The sequence below is a fragment of the Excalfactoria chinensis genome, chromosome 17, assembly GCF_039878825.1.
Source record: "Excalfactoria chinensis isolate bCotChi1 chromosome 17, bCotChi1.hap2, whole genome shotgun sequence".
In the NCBI taxonomy this organism is placed as follows: Eukaryota; Metazoa; Chordata; class Aves; order Galliformes; family Phasianidae; genus Excalfactoria; species Excalfactoria chinensis.
Window position 1 is genome coordinate 1,699,798 of NC_092841.1, and position 21,049 is coordinate 1,720,846.

General features: G+C 54.3%; 1 protein-coding gene across 3 annotated transcripts; it reads right to left on the bottom strand.

Moving 5' to 3' along the window:
• Window positions 1-540: 540 nt before the first annotated feature.
• Window positions 541-20,798, bottom strand: PIK3R6 (phosphoinositide-3-kinase regulatory subunit 6). 3 transcript variants are annotated; one of them, XM_072351762.1, is made up of 20 exons: window positions 20,581-20,798; window positions 13,708-13,824; window positions 12,044-12,127; window positions 11,539-11,630; window positions 10,335-10,403; window positions 9,810-9,942; window positions 9,163-9,232; window positions 8,779-8,962; window positions 8,450-8,597; window positions 8,012-8,098; window positions 7,337-7,793; window positions 6,569-6,665; window positions 6,325-6,447; window positions 5,789-5,899; window positions 4,283-4,373; window positions 3,852-3,922; window positions 3,535-3,625; window positions 3,337-3,407; window positions 2,749-2,861; window positions 541-2,291 (listed from the first exon to the last, which is right to left on the bottom strand). In XM_072351762.1, the coding sequence occupies exons 2-20, from the start codon at window positions 13,745-13,747 to the stop codon at window positions 2,135-2,137; spliced, it is 2,289 nt and encodes a 762-aa protein (XP_072207863.1). In that variant the 5' UTR covers window positions 13,748-13,824; window positions 20,581-20,798; the 3' UTR covers window positions 541-2,134. The 3 variants fall into 3 exon arrangements, with proteins under 3 accessions (XP_072207863.1, XP_072207861.1, XP_072207862.1); XM_072351760.1 differs by lacking the exon at window positions 20,581-20,798 and adding an exon at window positions 18,320-18,441; XM_072351761.1 differs by lacking the exon at window positions 20,581-20,798 and adding an exon at window positions 15,863-16,136.
• Window positions 20,799-21,049: the final 251 nt, after the last annotated feature.

Genomic DNA, 21,049 nt, shown 5'->3' on the forward strand with positions numbered 1-21,049 from the left:
AACACAGAGTTCCAGTTATTCTTGGCTCAAGGACAAGCCTATCTATAGTCACTGGAGCAGGTTGTGGTATGACATAGTGGGTTTGGGCCAGAAAATGGGGAGCTAATACTGCTGAAAGCATCTGAGGTGCAGATAAACTGCAATCATTATACACAGAGATCATCTACAACAGCAGTGCTTTTCCTTGTCTCTCCTATGAGCGCAGGAGGGAGTAGGGTAGGAGATCACCATGCCACTCGTATGCTACATGTTAGATATGTATTTAGAGAAATACTCTGGGTTTTGCAGCTGTCTCGTAAAACTTCAGGGAGATGCTATTAAAGTTAATTGTGCTGCAAAGGAATGAGGTGGTCCCATGTAGCTGGTGTCATGGTTTTGCAGCTTAACCCATGACAGCTGGTCAAATGACAACAGCTTTTGATGAGAGCTGAAAGCTTTTCAAAGCAGAGCTGAGCCATTAACACAAGATCATCAATTGTTTTCCATTTATAAGGCCACAGGTTCTTCTATTCCCACAGTTCATACCCCACTCACACCAGCCACAAGCAAGTAAATTTATTTAAAAAAAGGTCATTTTTGGCTTTCCCCCCCCCTTTTATATATATATATATATATATATAATTGGCATTAAAAGAATTGCACCTTCTGATACAGATCCTCTGCGACACCTGTACAAATAACTTATAATCCATCTACACCATTTACAGCTGTACAAAGTCAGTCCTGGACACCACAGACCACGCTCTGACCCACGGCCTCATGGCTTTGTGAGCTGCTGGCTGGGGTGTCCCCAGCAAAGAAGCCCAGCGAGGCAGAGGGACTGCACTGGGACGTTGAGGTGCTGTGATGCTGTTGCCCATCAGCTGTTGGTGCTGGTTTGGGCTTAAATGCTTTTTGGGACCTGGAGACTCTTTATGCTGCTAAATAACCCATCACACAGCAACAGCTCCAGAGTTGCTTTGCCCCCTGTAATGCTTTCCAGTGCTAGTTTGGGGCTGTGTGGTGCATTCAAAGTGAGAGTGCATGCACCCTGAGCTTGGGAACAGGAACCAAAGCCGCCTGCTCTGCCAAGGCAACATTAAGGGACAGCAGCAGGAGGGTTTCATAGTGCCCAACCAACCAGGACAACCCACAGGGTTGGAGGGAAACATCTCCAGACTTGGATATCTATGCTCAAGGGACGCCCTGTAGGTGACACTGGAAGAGCTGCTGTGTACATTGACAAGGCTGGAAGACTCCTCCTAGGGGCAGTGGATCCAAGCCAGCAACCCCGAGCTGCTGGGAGCTGAAAGAATCAAAGCTGATAGCGTCATGGAAGGCTGCCATGGATCCCACATCCCTTCCAATGTGAATCTACAGGAGACTCCCTGGAGACACCCCAGATATCACAGACTGTATTCAAAGAACCAACCAATGCACGTCATGTTTCTTCCATTACTTCAGCCAAGATGGGCCTCAGAAACGTTCCTCCATAAAGCTGCTTTGGTGTGAGCCCATCTGCAAACCAGGGGAGGGCTCCCACATGCTGGCAGCAGCAGGGGGAAGGAACAGAAGAGTCTCCCAGGGGTTCTGCAGGCTTCTCAGAACAAAGCCAGGCTGTGCTGCCTGAGCATTCTGAGTTCATCACTGCCAAATATTGCACTGGATTTCCCTTGTCCCTGCTTCACACCACCCATCATACTTACACAGCCCCTCTGAAACAACAGTGGGTGTCCCGTCAACTACACTCATGTCACACACCACACCAGGCCAGGAGGTGCCACGGCAATAAATATTAGTGCTAGCAACTGCTCTCTTGATCCACAAGCACATCAAGCACCATCACCTCAGCTCTATTTTCCCCAGTCCTTTCCCTGAAATGAAAAGCTTGGAGGTTTTTTATGACTTGTGCAAAAGGTCAGATCTCCCAGTCCTTTAGGAGAGCTCTGCCCTGGCAGGGAGCTCAGGCTGTGGCCATCACGGCCATTCCTTGGCACATGGCTGAGCCCTTCCCACCTCTGCCTTTGCAGCTTTAGAAACACCACCCTGGTTGCAAAGCCACTGTTGGCAGTTTATCTTAGTGTGCTTCCTCTTTCCATTTCTCCTATCACGACCCAGGTGCTGCATCTTGCATGTCAGCTTTTTCTCCTTTTCTTCACTGGATGACACCTGCAAACGTGTTGATGGGCAGCAGCAGAGATTTGGGCATGTATTTCACAAGTCCCACATCCTCTGCTTCGTGCAGGCTGAATTTCATTGTCCTTGACTTTTGCAGGCAGTAGCTGGGCTCTAGGCAAGGAGACACTTCCAGGCTGCAGGAGGACAAGAACGTGATTACTGCTCATGAAAAGCTGCCCTTAAGGGCCAGAGTCTGACCTCAGACTAAATCCCAACTCTCTGCTCTGACTGCAGAGCGGGGGCTGTCACACAGAGCTGGGCTTAATGCTTTCAGAGTGGTTTTGGCTCAGAGCTGATGTGTACCAGCACTTAAGCACAAAAGCAATGGCCTCAGCCTTGCTTACTTTCCCACTTTACCTGTACTCCACACAAACCACAAACCCCATCTGTTCCCTTCCAGCACTTCATATGTCACTGTCACCACTGCAGTCACATTAATCCCTGACTTTGCACAGGGCTGATTCCTCTGCCCCAATCTGCACATACAGGGAAGTTGGACCAGATGGCCTTTAAGGGTCCCTCTCAACTCAGACAGTTGAGATTCCATGATTCTTTGACTCTGCCCTGCTTTCCCAGGTAGGGCATCCTCACCTGATCACACTCCTGTAGGTCCTTCTGCTGTCCTTGTCCAGACATAAAGTGAAGGGCCTCTGCTCCGTGCTCCTGATTTTGATGTTGCGTGTCTTCAACTTGTTTGCCACGGTCTGGGTTGGGAGAGGAGGGAGAGCTCAATGAGTGCCTCACACACCTGGCATGAGTGGGGCATACGGAGGAGACAAATAGCAGATGTGAAGGGGAAAGAATGATGACATTCTCATTCAGTTTAAACTTTAGAAGTGATGCAAGGTGGCTGCTTTAAAGTGGAAAGGTCTCTCTCTCTTTCCACGATCACAGCCATGATAACTAAAGGACTAAGCCTTATTTCTCCACTTTGCCTCTTGAATCACACAGTCACCATGGCAGCTCAGTACTTCAGGGTGTCCTGAGACATTGTGTGTTGAGCAGCAGGGACAGCATTTGGGATTTGACTTGAGAAAATAGACTTTTCCAGGGAACACCCAACCATGGAAACTCCCAGAGCCTTCCCCTTCCATGGAGAGTTCCCCTTCACTGTGGTTGTAAGGGCTTTCCATTCACTGGCCAACCCTTCTAGGGTCAGGAGCACCCACAGCCACTTACTGAGAAGGATCGTCCCGACAAGTTGTTGATCCTAACAGCTTCGGTGATGTTCACATTTAGACAGGCCAGATCTGCAACAGAAGCAGTATGTTAGACTTGGATAACACAGGCACAAATGGCACTGAGCATTATGGTCAGATTCACCCTATGGAGCACCAGAAATCTCAGCAAAGCTTGCTCCCAAGCAGAGAAACCCACCTTCAGCTGAGTTAGCAGGAATGGCCTTCATTGAGAGACCCGTGGAGCGCAGGGACAGTGATACCTCCTTTGCCCGGTCACTCACCACGACCTGTGGGGAAGGAAGGTTCTGTTCATTCAACCAGGTCATGGGGTGGCTCTGAGGAGCTTTGGGGCAGTTTTTCACAAGTACAGGGTTAGCTGACAACCTATCAGAACCCTCTGTCCTCTCCTGGAGTGCAATTCCAGGGAAAGAAGGAGGGCCAGATCACTGCTTTTGGAAGGTCTGTGCTATGCCTGCGGATGTGGGCACATTGGGTGCCCAGAGCCCCACTCACCTTCCTGTATGTTACAGTCAGATCTATGCCAGGGCCATCCAGGGTCGTCTTCTTCTTGGTTGGGTTTACCTCTGCAAGGGGAGGACCAAGAAGGATGGAGGTGTCACTCATCCTGCCCATCTGAGGGCAGAGGACAGCAGTCCAGGGGAAAAGCCACTCTATAGGCTCTGTGCCACCAAAAGGTTTGGTGAGATGGACTCGCTGTAGGGTCTGTGCTCAAGCCCAATGGCAAGCATCCACTGGATCAGGCTCTGGGTACAGACCAGCCCTCAGTCCCTCTTGTGCCTCATGACATCACCTGGCTGAGACCAGGACCCAGCAGCCACCCTCTTTCCTATCATCACATGCTAAGGAGGAAGAAGGAGGAATTCAGGGCTGTCCTGATTTGCTGGGGAGTGAAGGCTGTGGGGTTCCATGGGGACCAAACGCACCTCTGGGGGAGATGCTGTCCTGCACCTGGGCACACAGCTCCGTGAGGAACACATCCTCAGCTGGTTCCTGTGCTGAGCTGCTGAAGAAAACCTGAAAGAGAGGGAAAACTTTGAGAACAGTCACCCTGTGCCATTCCAGAGGGACTGTGGCAGCAAAAGGGTCTCCTGAGCGCCCCGGTGGGACATCACCAAAGGGAATCTGTCACCTCACCATGGGGGACCAATGGGATGGGGAGAGCTGATTTTGCTTTCCGAAGCACAGGAGCACTGCATGCCTCGCAGTGCATAGAGCCAGCTGAGCTACGGGCCCTTGCCACTGGGTGTCACTGCGTGCTCACAGATGGCTGCTCCCAGCAGATGCTCAGTGCTGGGGAGCAGCTTCCAGACTGACTACAGGCACTGTCTTAATTGCAAGGCTGGTCATTTCTTCCTGATACACCTGAATCAGCCACTCACATCAGATCTGTGCAGTACCCTTTGAGTAAAATATGAAGATAAGGTCCTGGGGAGCTTCTGCTCGCCCTCCACCCAGCTCTTGTGGGGTGGAGGAAAAGCACTCTGCAGCCAAAGAGGAACAGTGTGATCTTAACCCAAACAGCACAGCAGGCTCTGTGCTTCCAGATTATGCTCTTTATGACAGCAGGGCTGTCTGAGTGCCTCTATATGAAAACCACACCTGGAGGCAGTTCCTCTTCCCCCATTTGAGTCACTGCTCTTTTATTCGCTCCTAATTTGTCTTGGAGGAGAAATGCATTGGAGACAAATTCAGAGGGAAAACAAAATCCTCAGCAACCCACATTGCGGATCAGCTGCTTTGCAAGCTACACGCTATTAATTCAAGTCTTGGTGATGCTTCACCAATAATCAACAAAGTTCTTCCAGCTCTTTGCAAGCCATGTGCCTGTTTGCTCAATGCAACGGCTGCTCTTTGGCTGCAATAGATCACCGTGTTGGCTGCGGGCAGCTCAGAAGGAGATAAGTGCACTGATACCACCCTGAGCTTTGAAGGGGGAAACTGCCAGAGGAGCAGATGAAGGGCTGATACTTCGGGACCAAATACAGAAGTTCTTTGCGCTCGTATCGAATAGCTCACCCTGCTGCCATTTCAGAGAAAAGCTGGCAGGAAACAAATAAATTAGCACTTCAGGAAACCCTGCAAAGCTTCTGCAAGGTTTTGGTGAAGCTACCCAGAGAATCCTTGCAACACTTAAAGCAGCAGGAGGTGCCAGAGCTGCTGAGCAAACCTGTGTCCAGCAAAGCAGGGTGCAGGGGGTAACATCAGCGTTTGCTTTGCTTACCTTCAAGATCCCCAAATACCATTCCCGGCATCACTGACATATCTGTACCCATTACCTCTAACCGCTGACCTGGGAAGGGCTGGGGGCACAGGGATCAGCTCAGAGCTGCCCAAATCCTGCTGACCCCATGGGCTTTACAGAGTGCTGCCAGCAACAGGGAGCAAGTGTTAGTGGTGCCACGGGACAGCACAGCATCCACAGAACCCACCTTCACTGAGTACACCTGGAAGCAGACGGGCTGGGCACCCATACGGACATAGTAGGCAATCACATCAGTGATGAAGAGATCCGTCACCAAATGCTTGCTAGGAGAGGAAGGCTGGGGGGGAAATAGCAACAAGGATCAGCCCTGATCACTGCCTTCCTACCAAGTAAGGGGTGGTGAGCTCAGCTGCTCTGCCATGACCAGCCAAAGTTAATGGGAGAGGCACAGGCTTGCCCCCACCTCCCCACATTTCTTGAAGGCTGTCACTGCTGGCTCAGACTGCCAGGAAATGAGAGCTGGGGTATTACAGCAAATGCCTCGTTTACATTTGCATTCTTGAAATATGCCATTTCCTGTCCCTTGGCCAAAAAAAAAAACCCCACCGTAGAAAATGGGTCTCATGGACTCAACACCAACCCTGGCTGCCTGCAGGGCATAAGCCTCCATCTGGGGCACATAAGGGCTTTGCAGGCATGAGCTCACCCCCATGGGTTTGTGGGCAGGGGATCAATGCTGGGGGTGGGGAGGGCTCCTCATACCATGGCAGCCAGCTTGGGGATCATGTGGCACAGCGTGTTGATGTTGCTTTCGTACCAGGGGTCAGCTCTGCTCAGGTAGGCAGCCACCTCACAGAGCTCCTCGGGGCTGGTGGCAGAGGGGTTCTGTGGAGGAACACAGCTCAGGGCACAGCTCACACCTCACCAGGAGGCAGAGGGATGCACTCACAGGGGTCAGTCCCTGGGGTCCCCCTGTCCCTCCTTCTCCAGCAGTGAGCAGACTCACCGCAGCTGCCGGCATGTCTGGCTGCCCGCTCACTGGCACGTAGTAGAACTGCAGGTTGAGCCTTGGGGTCAGGAAGACACGGCGTGTCTCTCGCTTCCTTGAAAGGGAAGAAAATAAATATAGCCATGCCTGAAAGGTGAAGGGGGAGGAAAACGGTGCCAGGAGATGACAGCAGCTCTGCAACAGAAGCACAAACCCTCCCCACTCGCCTCCTGTGCCCAATGCAACACAGCAGCAGCAATGCCCCCAGATTCCCAAATCCACACTGGATGGTTTATGGGATGTCCCATAGGTGGGCTCATCAGCTTCCTTCCCTTGTGCACTGGAAAAATTCTTGCCTGGTTCTATGTATTTATCTTTTAAAATCTATCTTCTGCACAGAATGGAAAAACTCCACATGTGCACTATTTGGGTCATGCAGCCAGTGAAGATGGCAGCTGTTCACCACAAGAGGGATGAAGCACCAGCACAGGTTGTCCAGAGAAGCTGTGGATGTCCCATCCCCGGAGGTGTTCAACAGTGAACTGGATGGGGTTTGGGGCAATGTGCTCTAGTGATTTCCCTGCCTACAGCATGGGGCTGGGACTGTATGGTCTTTGAAGGTCTATTCCAACCCAAACCATTTTAGCATTCATTCCAAGATGAACACATTCAGGTGCAGAACATCCAGGTCCGATCCTGCCCCAGGTAATCCATTCCCAACCACAATGGCTGCTGCAACCAAGCAAAGCCCCCACTTTGACCCCCCTCCCCCTGGCAGCTGCTCACCGCAGGGAGTGGTAGGCTTGGGCCAGGCGCCCCAGGATGCGATCGTCCCCCAGCAGCACAATGCGAGCAGTGTGCAGCCTCAGCAGTGGGGCCGTGGGCTCAGTGGGGATCCCCACTCTCTTCTGCACTTTGGCTGCAGGTTTCACCCCGGGGCTGTTGCAGCCGGTCTGCAGGAAGGCCACGCTCTCCAACGGCGAGGGCTTTTTTTTAATGCCACCTTTCCTATGGAGCCGGGATTGCTCTGTGTCAGCACTGCATGGGGCAAAGGGCTCCTCAGCAGTAGGTGGCAGATCCCGTTCGATGCCGCTGTCAGTGGAGAGCACGGAGAAGCGGGTCTGCTCACAGCACTCGCAGTCTGAAATGATGTCCTGGATCTCAAAGTTATCCAGGTCCTGACTCAGGCGATCCGGCTCACAGCTCTGCGACAGCGGACGGATGAACAGCACCAGCTCCTTCCCTGCAGGCAGGAGGAGCTCAGGGAGGGAGATGCAGCCAGACTCAAGCCGAGCCTTTGTCTTGCCCCAGCTACCAACCAGAGGGCCATCAGCAGCTCTGGATTGCCCTTCCAGCCCCATTTCCCAGCACAGCACCGCTCTCATTGTGTGCTTTGTGTGCACCCTGCAGGAGTGCCCTGCTTGTCTTTCCCTCCCAGTCCAGCCCTGGTGCCTCACTCACAGAGCTGATCATCTTCTGTCCAGAGGTGGAAGCTGATGTTGGGGTTGGGCAGCGGGGTGCCCTGCAGCCCTTCCAGGGGAGCATCACCTGTGGGAACAGGGGTGCTCATAGCACATGGAGCAGGCAGTGCACAAAACCCACTGGTGTTCTGCTTCAGCTGTTGGATAGTCCTGAGCCCTGGGGGATCTCCCATCCCATCACTTCTGGCCAAACCCAAGGCTGTAATCACAGTCCCCTGCTCCCACAAATGAACGCACAAATGAACATCCATACACGTCCTGGGAAAGGGAGAGGTGACATGGGGCTACTGAGGCATGGGCAAGCAAAGGACCTTGCTATGCTGCAGACAGCAGAGAGCTTGTAGAGCAAATAACATGCACTTTGTGGATGGGCTGTGGAGGGGTAATGGTGAGGATGGGCAGCACAGAGGGGGCTCACCTGGTGGTGAGGAGCTGAGGATGGCACTGTAGATGCTCCGCAGCCTTTCCGTGTGCTGCCTGCGGTCTGCACCTGCTTTACTCCCTGTGCACTCAACAGTTGTCACCACCTCCTGGAACCAGTGCTCAACCTCGCTGCTGGGCATGCCCTGCCACAGAGATGCCATTAGTGCCCCCACGTGTAAGAGGAGATGCTCCGTGGGCAGAGCATTGGGAGATGGCAAATGGACCCTGTGCAAACAGGCTCATGGATGAGCCCGTATTGCAGCCCCAGTGTCCAGTGGGACTATTAGGAAACCATTCTGGGGCCATACAAGTGCTGCTGGTTACCTGGAGCCGCATCCTCAAGGCGCTGAGGTCACAGCCCTCACCCAGGGCTGCCTGCATGGCGTGGGTGATCACATAGCACATACATGCCCTCGGACTCTGAGAGACACGAGCTGCCTCCGTGTCAGTGAGCAGAGCCTTGCAGATGGCTTCGGAGAGCAGCTCCGGGTCAGCAAAGATGAAAATCCTGCATAGGTGTGGTAAATGGGGACATCAACATGCAACCAACAAATTGCATCCCCCCCCCAGCCCACACCCCACCACAGAGTTTGGCTCCAAGTTGTCTGTGCACCAATTGAGGGAGCAGGAAAGGGGCAGCTTCACAAGAAAATTCAAAGGGGATGGAAGAAATAAGAGTGATGATACATTTGAAGAGGCACTACTCACTTTTCCTGGTAGGGATAAGGGTCGCTTCTAAGACTTTGTTCAGAAATCACCATCCTTTGGTAGAGCATTCCTAACGGAAGTGAGAAAATCAATGCACAAGGGTTGGAGCACGAGGCAAAACAACCTGGCCTGGCTCGTGGGAAGGGCTCCAAGTGGGTCAGCACTGATAGGAGAGGGGAGGTAGGAGCCAGGAGTCGGCCCTGGGTTAAATATAACCACGGACAAAGATAGGCCATGCTACAGAAAAAGAAAACTCCTTCTATTCAGGGATAATTTCCTGTATTTCCCTTCCTTTGTTTAGAGGATTATGAGCTCAGAGGAGAGCTTGGAGCAGGAGGAAAGGCTGACTGCTGGCCATGGCCATGGGGCCACATCGGGGATGGTGCTGGGTATGGGGGATGTGAAGAGCACCATTCCAAGTCTGGAGGGTTGTGTTTCACCCCACCTGGCCCTGGGGTAGGAAAGACATGAGTATCCCATCCAGCTGCTTAATAACCACCCAAAACCAGGAAAGGGGAACTCTTCCATCCAAATGTTTCCTAAAGCTGGGTCAGCCTCACACAGCAACCCGTGCCACAACTTTAGGCAAAGGCCAGCTCTGTATATAAACCCCCCAAACTCAGGGGCAGAGCAGGGGAGCATCGTACCTGGTGCTGTCCTTTCCATCTTCAGCCTGGCAGCATAGTCCAAACCAATGGTGCAGAAAGGCTTGGGCAGGGTGAGCAGCTTCTTGCAGAAATCATACACTCTGCTGCAGAGCTCATCGGAGATGCAGGGAGCCTGGGGTGAGAGAGGGGCAGCAAACAAGATGCTGCAGGCAGAGATCCCAAATGGGCTCTCCCCATGACAGACCCTGGGATGGGAGAGCAGGACTGGGCACCAGGATGGTGGTGGTGCCTCCAAGCAGTACCCACTAAAGGCTGCGGGATGCATTCTGACCAGGTATGGAAAGGTGCTTGGGCAAATGGACTTTATTAGCAGTGTGACTTCCTGCACCATCAGCACCAAGAAATCAGCACCCAAACGTGCCATTATTGTGGACATCACACGGGGAAATGTGCGGCTGAGTCCATCTGTGGCAATGCAGGGCTTGGCTGGGCTATTTCAGTACAGAAATAGGTGGTCCCTCCCCTGCCTTCTGATTTCCCAGGATCTTGCCCCAGAGAGGTTACCTTGATCAAGGCGTACATCAGTGTGTGCAGCAGAGGGATGATGTAATGCCTGTAGTCACCTCGCTCTGCCTGCGGGACCAAAAGGTGCAGTCAGCACTGGGGAACCCACCACAGCCCTGAGTAGGTGCAGGGTGATACTCCTGGGGCTGGGAGAGCTCTGGAAGCTCCCTATGGGTCACTGGGGTGGGCAGGGGATCCTTGGGGGTGGGGGCAGGTATGAAGGTGCTGCATGCTGCTGATGCTGCCCCATCCTTGTGTAGTTCTGCAGAGCAGATATAAAGGAATAGCAGGGCTGGCAGGGCCTTGCCGTGGTGATGCTGGTAACTCAGGGTTCTCCCCCCAGCACCTCTGTTCAGGGATGATGCGCTGCTGTTATATCCCAGCTAAATGGAACTGATGGCAGCAAAGCTTTAGAAATGATGGATCAAATAAGTAAGGTTGAATTGCTGAGACCAGCTAATCCCTGGGCAGAGCCCTGGAGGAACTCAAGCATGAAATTGCTGAGTTATGATCGGTGGTTGGTGCTGAGTGCTCAGGGTTGCTGCAGTGTCAGGGGACTGAAAAAGCACAACACTGATTTCCAGGGAGAGCTTCAGGGAGACAAAGGGAATTACAGCCCAGGAGGACTGACAGCCCTCTGAGAATAAGAGCAGCAGAGGAATAACAGCTCTAATGGGTGGGAGGAAGGGAAGGCTGGCACGGCTCTTGCAGGGGAACCTCAGCCCCAAAGGGGGGCAGAGGGAGGTGACAGCAGAGGGGTCTCTGCAAATGAGGGCGCTGGATGAAACGAGGCATGCTCTCAAAGGTGACATCGTGCCCAACCACATCACCACCACTGCAGGAGCTGGGGGTGCTGAAGGTTCACCTGAGTTCAGAAAATGAGGAGATGCATCACTGAAACCCAAAATCTACCCGTGGGTTTCCACGCGATGAGCCCAGGATGGGATGTGGGACAAGGTGTGACACCACGCAGAGGAGATGAGTGGCAGGGAGAGAAACTTCCCCGGTACCTGTGACTGCAGGGCAGTGTGGGGGTGGTTGGAAAAGCTCTTTGTTTTGCTGTCTGTGGGCTGCAAACAGCACCTGCCCCTGGTTATGAGGCTCCAGTCCCTACAGCCTCCTTCCCCAGGGCTTGTCCTGCCTGGGATGGATGAAGCCCCGTGGAGATGAGGTCCCCACCTGCAGGGCACTGTGAGGCACTCACCCTCTCCAGCTCTTTCACCAGGATCCGGACCAGGATGGGGCTGTTACTGGGATTCTGGTCAATTTTTTTGTGCAGGGTCCATCGCAGCATCCCTGAGAGGTGAGAAGGGGGGGAGGTGAGGCTGTCCTGCAGAGCAGTGAATTGATGGATGGGGAGATCTGGGCACTGCAACCACTGCCCACGGGGATCTCTCTCACAGCTCATGCAGCTCAATGTGATTTCTCCACCCTCTGCTTCACCCAGTGACCTTCAGCAAAGGATGGGGCGTACTAATTGGATCTAATTAACTGCAAAACATGCACTCCAAGTAAAATCAATACCCCAGAACAAATTAAGCTCCCCAAAGCTGCAGCAGCCCAGCTGCTGCCTCAGACTGAGCAGTACTCCCCACCATGGCGAGGAAGGGATGGCAGCTGACTCCCCAGCAAAGCAATGTGGCAATGCAGTGGCCCCACAGGGACAGGTTGGTAAATTCCAGGTGGATGGGGCTGTCCCAGGGGCTCACCTCGGTCACGCTGGCAGGCGGGGTGGTGGCCATCCAGCTCACGCAGCAGAGTGCGGACACGGCGCAGGATGTCTGACTCCAGCTCTGCGGGGACAAGGAGGGCATGAGCAGCCTGGGAACCCAGGGATGAGAGCAGGGAAACCCTGGGATGGGTATAGAAGGCATCAAATTTGGCTAAGCCCCAGTGGCAACCAGTCAGAGCCATAAGGCAGCCATACCCCACAGGCATGGAGCTGTGCTGAGAGCAAAGCTTGTTCACAGGGACATGGTGGCAGAGAGGCTGTGCTCTGAATGAGCCCTGAAGAGCCCCTTGCTTTGGAAAAAAAAAACAATCACATATTAAATACAGAAGCTGAAGGACCAAAAGCAATGCTGCAGAAGCACCTCTGCAGTTGGGCACAGTGGGGGTTCAGCCTCATCCCCATCCACCATAGAACCACAGAATGGTTGGAGTTGGAAGGGACCCCTGAAAGCCACCTGGTCTCACCCCTGCACTGAGCAGGAACACCCACAGCTCCATCAGCCCATCCCTTGTCCTTGGCTGTCTGCAGGGATGGGGAACCACCACCTCTTTGGGCAACCTGTGCCAGCACCTCACCCCTTCTAGTGCAAACACTAGGGATGTTTTCTTTACATCCAGTCTAAGTCCAAATCCATTTCCCTTTGTCCTACCACACAGACTCTAGAGTCTGTCCCCTTCTTTCTTACACCCCCTATGGGAGTATCCCAGTGACATGGGCTCCCTTAGCCCACAACTGCCCACCCAGGGCCCTGAGTACCCCCAGGCAGATACAGAGCTCTGACTGCCGCCTGCTCTCTGCGTATGTCAGCAGTGAGCCGCATCCTTCCCGTGGCCAAAAATAAATGTGAAAAACCTCAGAGCTGATTTGGGGTATGACTTGTTCCTGTGGTGAGGACTGCTGCTCACGAGGGAACTCGCATGTCAGCACTGGCACAATGCAGCTGCTAAAGCCATGTGAGGGATCAGCTGAGAAACACCGATTCCCTAACCCTAACCCTAACCCTAACCCTAACCCTGCCCTTCCTTCCCAGTTTTGCTCCCAAATTTGCCCATCCGCCCCCACACCTTCTTCATCCCCAGCTCCATCTCCCCAAGCATCAGGGATGGCTCAGAGCAGTGCTGCTCATTCCTCTTTGCCTACAGGAAATGAGAGGCAGCCTGAGTGATGCTATGGAAGCACTGTGCTCAAAAACCACAACCTCCACACCTCCTTGCATGGCTCTGCAAAGGGATAAAGCAGACTGGGCTGGGTGTTGGTGCAGTGCCTTGGGCTTCCCAAGGTGCAATGACCAGGAGAGGGGAGCTGGGAGCCATAGGAAGGGACAGAAGGAAACTTCCCATTCTTTTTTATTTGTGTATATTTGTAATGACGACAGGAAGCCTTTTTCTGAGGCTGATGTAAACACTGTGTCCTCTCTTCCTAAATCAAAGTGCCTGTACCCGTGGTACACCGCCATTTCTTCACGGGGAGCGAAGCATGAGACCACTGCTCCAACACAAACAAGGGGCACTTTGATCTATAAATGCTCACAGCCTACCAGCAACAGCACGAGTGGCTTACACATGAGATAAAACATTTCAGCATCAATATCCTGTCGATAAAATGTGAGATTGTGCCAGAATGCTTATCTGATCCACCCACCTGCGCTCTCCATGGCTGGGCTGGGGCTGCAGCAGAGCATGGGCAAGGCTGCAAGGCTGCTGAGTGCACGGCTGCTGCTCACTGTGCACGGGCATGGCCTTGGGTGCGGGGTCTCACCTGCAAAAAGCACAGGGTGCTGTCAGCTGTACCAGCAAAGGCAGGGCAGGGAAAGGGAGCCCAGGGCAGATGGCACTTGGCACTTAGCCTCAGGGCACCGGGTTGGTGTTTGCTGGGGAAAGGCTCAGCTCGGAGCTGAACCCAGAGGAGCACTTGGTGCCCACAGCAAGGAGGATGAGCATTGCCGCATAGTACATCACTGGGAGCCTTCTCCTCACCAGGAGTTAAGGAGAACTGTTTAAGTTCAAGTCAAACTGAGTCCAAAATGCAAAGTCCAAGAGGACAAGGAACAGATGAAAAAGACAAGCCAAATTGCCATAAGGCCCCTGTCCAGAACCCCACAGAAACAAACCCCAGCAGAGCAGCTCCAGAGTCTGGTGTTATGGATGGCATAGAATCACAGAATCATCAACGTTGAAAAGGACCTCCAAGATCATCCAGACCAACAATCCACCTGCTGATAACACTGCCCCACTAAACCATGTCCCTCAGTACAACACCTAAGGCATCTCTAGCCATCAAGCATTGTTCTCTCCAACAAAAGAGGAAATATAAAGCAAGGAGGAAGGAAGGGAGGTCCCCCTGTGCCCACCCGTGGGACCCTCAGTCCTCCAGGTCCCTCCAGGCACTATCAGGCCATCAGCCCACGCTCTTTCTCAGATCCTTGTTCTATTTAGGATTCACTCCCCTTGGAGATCCTGAATCTGTATTCACCCATCACCAAATGCACAGCATCCTGCTGGGCAGCTCCTGGCCACAGCAACACCCACGGTGGTGCTCCCACTCCTTGCAACAAGCACCACACAGCACGGTAGAGGTTGGCACCGTGGCTCTCAGCACATTATTTCCTGCAGGAAAAAGGCCCCAACGAGGGCCCAGGTGCATGCAGTGCTCCTCGGTGCCTGCCGAAGCGAAACGCTTGTTGGCTGTGAGCGGCGGCGTGGCTTTCCACATCCGCATCCCACCTGCCCACGTGTGGGAGGGGACCCGACATGCAGTGCTCACTTTCCAGATTTAGAACAGGACCTGGGCTGAGGTGAGTGGTTCCGGACCCACACAAATGTGTTTCTCATTCTACCCACTGCTCTGCTGCTGTCCTTGCTGCATGCACAGGGAAGAGGATGTGGGGCTGAAGATGGGACAAGACAGATGGCACCAGGCCCTTGCGTCATGCCCTCTGCACCAACCCAGCCCAAACCAAAACTTGACAAGAAAGGCTTTGAAGGGGCAGGAGCCTATGCTGCAACCAGGGTTCAGTTCCCCCTCTGCGTAGAGCTCTCACAGACAGGAAAAGCAGCATGGAGATAACCCAGTTTGCCTGCACAAAGCCAACACAACTGACGGGGAAAAATGAAGACATCAACCTCCACAGACCCAGCACACTTGGTCTGCTGTCCTTTAGATGAGGCTGATGGCTGCCATAGCCACGTCACCTGTCCCTCACCCATGTAGATGCAGGCTGCCCCCAGGCAGTTTTTGAGCGGTGTCAACAAAGCTGGGCTGATCTGTGCCAGGTGACCATGGTGCTGTGGTTCACACACCTGGGAAGGAGGCTGCCAGTCCATGCTGGGCTTGGCATCTGGGTAGGAGGGAAACCTCAGCCATCACCAGAAGCCAAGTGTCCCTGCAGGGCCACAGGAACCACCTCAGGCACCAGTGCCACACTCAGAGCAGCTGATTTGGGTGAAAATGCATTTTAGCAGAAGATGTGAGCAACTGCAGACACGGAGACACCAGTGCTGGTGTCAGGGCAATGGGTGATGCTGCACCATGGCACCCATTAATGGGGTCCCCAGTGTTGTGCCAGGCTGTGCCAGGATCTGCCCCAGACACCCATGCCACATCCCTCTGCCTTCTCCAGATGCAGCAGCCACAAATGGAGAGCCCCACCTGGCAGACTCAGCCATAGGCTTTCCCAGTACCCTGCCCTGCAGGCTGGTAGCACCGACCCCATCTCACCCCTGCCCACACCTCCCCACTGCACAGGGGGAGCAATGAGGAAGACCCCACCCCCTATCTTGCTCCTGGCCGTACTCACCTCCCACTGTGTCCTCCCAGCTCCTGGCATCACCGTGGGGTGCAGGATGGGCTCATGGTGAGGAGCAGGAGGGTGCGATGAGGCAGGAGCCGGCAGCCAGCGGTCCTGAGCTCTGCTCTGTGTGCACGTGTGAGAGCTCGCAGAGCAGGGGCCACAAGCCTGGCCCAGAACAGGAAGGGCTGACGGGCCCCAAGCAGCCACGGCCGGCCGTAAGGAGACGGCTGAGCGGAGGGGAAATGCGACAGCACGGTGCAAACGCCGGCCCTGCAGAAGTGCTCGGTTCCCCGAGTCACACCACTCCTCTCTCTGCCCCCTCCTCCCCACGCATCTCTTCCCTTCTCTGCAGCAGCCACGAGACGCATCTCATCCCGTAACTGGTTATTTTGCTGTCTGCCAGCTCAGCAAGACCAGCGGCTTCTCCGCACTCATCCCACTTCTCTGCAGAGCTGCCGAGCCCCCTCTTCCTCTCTGCAGTTCTTAAAATACCCGTGGCATCAGCTGGATTTTCGTTCGTTTGCAGGGAGAAAAAAATGAGCAGGAAGGGTGAGAAGGAAAGTCGCATCCCTCCCTCCAGTTTCCAAGAGCTACGAGGCTTTTTAGAGATGAAACCTGCACGACTCCAAAGCCACCTCTCCCAGGAGCTGGGGTAGCGATGGGAGCCATCTGGCTGCATTGAGAGAAATGAGGAACTTTGCAGTGAAAGCACGGTTTGCCCCAGAAACAGGCTGATAAGATCATGGCTGAAGAGGCTTTGCAGCCTCATCTTCCTCTTCCAAACCTGCAGGGTGCCAGCAGCAGTGTGAGCAGAGCACCAGCATCCCACCCGACGTGCATGTGGGCTTCACAGACAGCCCTGTAGGTCAGCAGAAGGCTTCACTGACAGGCTGAGGGTCCTGGGGGTATCAATTCCCCCCTTAGCTCCCATCCATGGCTCTTCTAAGCTCTGGGGTGGGGTTGGAAGTGCTATGGCAGAAGGATGGAAACATGCCCACCCACATGAACACACAAACCTCCATGGAAGCTGAGATGCCACTCAAAGTAGAAGCGAATCAGAAGTGCCCAAAGCCATTGGGGAGAGCCCAGAGCCAGAGGGAAGCTCAGGGAAGCTCAGTCAGCTCCATCAGACCTGCTAAGCATGGGCATCCCCTCCCCCAAGCTCTCCCATGGACACAGGTGACAGAGCAGGGCAGGTGCAGCCCACGCTGCGCTCACTTTTACTCTCCCTGCGTTATATTTAGTCCCTCTCCAAAGGCAGTCCCTCCATGCCTCCTGCAGCCCAGTATTTGGTTACACGGCTCTGTCTGAGGCTTCCTGTGGCTCTTTATCAGCTCAGTGACAGACGCTTGCCAGGAAAAAACCCACGTACTGCACAGGAACGGGGCAGCACTGCGCAGTGCTCTCAGGAGATGGCCAATAACAGGGTGTGTTCTGACCCACTGGGTGAACACAGCACTCGACACAGCAGAAATACACAGCGGGTTTGGGAAGGTCTGAGAACACATTTCGAGAATGCACCCCAAAATCACCCCTCAAAGCAGGGTTACAACCACAGGGTCCCATATCCCATCTCCCATTAGTCCCATATCCCATTACTTTTGTTCCACTCTTTGTTTTTAATGTTTTAGGAAAAATATTAAAGGTTGAAATGTTTTGTTACCTATATAACAAAAAATACTGCAGGGTTATCGATTATATAAGTGACAAGAGGGCTGCTCCAAAAGTAATGCCTCTTGTTTTAGGGTGTTGGCTCATGAGGTCAGAGATGAATGTTGGTGGGATGGCTGTAGAGGTTGAACATTCCCACCAGTATCCCATTATGTGTCGTTGCTGCATAACTGAGGGCAGCAGAGGAGCACTCTGACACAAAGACACCTGACATGGAAGTGCAGATAATGCAAAAAAGATAAACTGAGTACCTCCACGTGGAAAAAACAGATAGGAGGCATTAATTTCGGAGCAACTGATGATGTAATTCCTCTTCAATCAATGCATACCAGGCAATCCAAGAGGGTAGGAGGGGCTGTCCCTGCAGGAGCTGAGGGCTGTGACCCCAACCAGACCCACCTGCTTGGTATCACATGCTGGCACTACCCAGACAGACCTGAAAATCCCCAAATCCCTGAATGCTGAGCTGCGAACCAGAGTCCCAAGCCAATGCTACAGTCAGATCCACCAGCACAGCACATCAAACCCTTCTCTTTAGCCATGCAGAGCTGCCGGCTCTGGGCCGCTCTCTTTGGCCAGATCCCCACCTCCAGCCCTGCTGCACAGCTTGGGTGGCACACTGGGACCAACGCAGCCCCTGTGCAGGGCAGCAGCTGCTCCATGCTCTACCAAGAACCCAAGCCACAGACAGGGATGCACGCAGAGCTCAGACTCCATCTCCCCTTAGATCAGCCCCTGAGCACAAGTGTCCCAGTTAAAATGAAAACTACACCAAACTCACATAAAAATCACCTGAAAAGCATGCGTGAGAGCCTCACTCCCATCCTCATTCTGACCAGGACAAGCAGCAGAGCTATGATCTCCAGTCCTTTCTGGCCCCATTTGCAGTCTCAGCTCCTGGCAGGTTGGTGGCTCCAGGCTGCCCCGCAGGAAAGCAGCTGCTCTCCCCAAGGCTCTCCCTGCCAAGGAAATGCATCCCCAGCTCAGACTGTGCTTCCCAGTAGCATTTTGATGCAGTTCATCAGCTACTCCAGCACAACGCTTCCCTGCCAGCAGACCACAGCATGGGGAGGGCAGGAGGGACCCGGCTCAGCCACCGAACCCACTCTGAGCCCACATCCATCTGCCTGCCAGCACCAAACAGCCCCAATCCCATCCCTAAGGCTGCCGTGGAAATGGAGCTCTTCCTGGACACCAATGGAGACTTCCTCACCAACGTCACGTTTAGTTTTTTCTAAGGGAAGAAAAGAGTTTTCCGGACACATCGGCTATTTCAATTTAGAGCCTCTCCTTCCATTCCCGGAGTGCACTTTGGATAAACAATCAGAGGGAAAAAAATGCTCTGCCAGGATTGCTCACATAGAGTGCCCAGGGGAAATAGTGCACAGTGCAGACAGCAGGGCTGTGCATGGGGAAAAGCAGCCTCGTGTTGGCTGCGCATCTCTTACCCCTCGCTAGAAAATGTGGGGCTCAAGCAGGAGCTCAGGGCATGTTCGAATCTCACAGTGTGCAGCAAACACCCCCCCCAGCAGCACAGGTATGGGCTGAAGAACAGCAGCGGGGCCCCACGAGCAGCACCCACCGCAGCACAGCTCTCCCAGCAGCTCCTGCCCAAACCGCGGCTGACGGACGGCGCTGTCTCAAGGCATGTCGCACCTCAGAATAGAACAACGTGACTCAGCCAACTCAGCAGCTGCCTTCTGCACAGCCATTGGCACCGGCAAAGCTCACAAAAGCAAGAAAGCAATGGGGAAGAAAGTCCCCAGGGAAGCAAATCCCAGGAGCCTTCAGGTCTGGGTAGGGGATGCAGCCATACTAAGGGGCTCCGTGTGTCAGCTGCTTCATAAGGAGTTGGAGATGAGAAGCTGCATTTCATGCAAAAATCTGAGCTTCTTGCTCTGGGCACATGGGGCTGCAGGGGAGGAGTGCTGCTGCCGCATCCCAACCATGAGCCCACACAGCAATGACTGATACTGCTGCTGCTGCTGCGCCCACCTCACATCCCATTGAGCAATGGGAGCTCAGGGCACCCTAGAGCTGGGGCACGGGTGTTGCATTGAAGTGGGACAGCATCAGACACGAGGAGCAGGACGGCTCTGAGAGCACATGCAGAACTTTGTGTGGGAAACCACCCCAACAGAAATGTTGAAATTGGAGCTTCCCCAGCAGAGAGATGGGCAGGCTGGTGCCTGGCAATGGGCCGGGTGCTTCCCTGAAGCTCTTATGTGCAAAAGGTGAAAAAAAAGATGACAGATAGATACATACATACATATATAGCAAAAAATATAGTGATTTTGTGTCATGCAACAACATGAACAGGGCTTCCCATAAGGCCCAGGAAAGACACAATTTGCTGCCCTATGCCACCACGGGCAGCACAACAGCAGTGACTCCTATTTTGTCCCTATTTTGGATGCTCAGCCGTGAGGGCTGAATGACATCCTTGGATTTGGATCATCCACAGAGGAAGTGCTGGAGAAAGCCAGGGGAGACACGCACCCACTGTGCAAAGCAAGGATCAAATACACACACAAAAGGAATTGTAATGCGCAGAGGTGATCCATCAGCCCTGGAAAGCCCAGAGGAGATTGTTTCCTTGCTCAGACTTGGCCAAGAGGCGCAAGGAGAGGCGGTGCTGTGCGGATGAAGGAAGGGCCGCACTGTGCCCCACGCGCGCAGCGCACCCGGCGGCTCTTGTTGAAACGCAAACCCCCAGCGCTCCACTTTTCAATTTCCTTTCCGGACGGGGCTGCTGTCTGCTCCGCGCTGTCACCACAATCATCGCCATTTATTGCCATGACCCAAGGGGCGGCTGCAGGCTGATGGGGGAGCACGCAATCGTTTGGGCGGGCAGGCTGGGTGCGAGCCCACCTGCAGCAGCAGTGGGGCGCTGGGTGCCCAGAGCACCTCCAGTGCCACCTCCCATCACTGCCCCCCGTCAAAACTCCGCACCGACCCCGTTCAGTCCTTCCCAGGAATTTTACCCGCGTGGACGCACCGCGAACTCCCCCAGTTCCACCCTCCGTGCCCGGGGTGCCCATCCCGGCCCGTACCTGCGCGCCCCGCGGGCTCATCCGGCACAGCGTGGCACGGCGAGACCCGGAGGTGTCACGGGGGTCCGCTGTACAAGCGGTGCGGCCGCACGCAGCGGGGTAAAAGCGGCTGTTTTCGACACAACTTCCTCTTTCAGACTGAAGCCCCTTAGGGAGAAGCTGCCGTGCCGCGCTCAGCCGCCGCTCTCCGCCCCGTCCCTGCCCCGCGGAGCCGCTCCGGCACCGCACTGCACCGCCCGGTCTGCCCCGTGCTGGGAGCAGCCGGTGTTGCTACGAGAGACAAGGAGGAGTCTGTCCGAGCGGGCGGCTTTCCCAGCTCCAGCACGAAGTTTTGTGCCGCTGCCAGCGCTGGCATCCCGCCGTGCGCATCTGCTCCGCGCATCTGCAACGCGCTTCTGCTCTCCGCCGCCGCCGGACGGTGCTCCCCGCAGCCCCCCGCTGCCAGCTGCGAGGACACCCGACCCCCCCC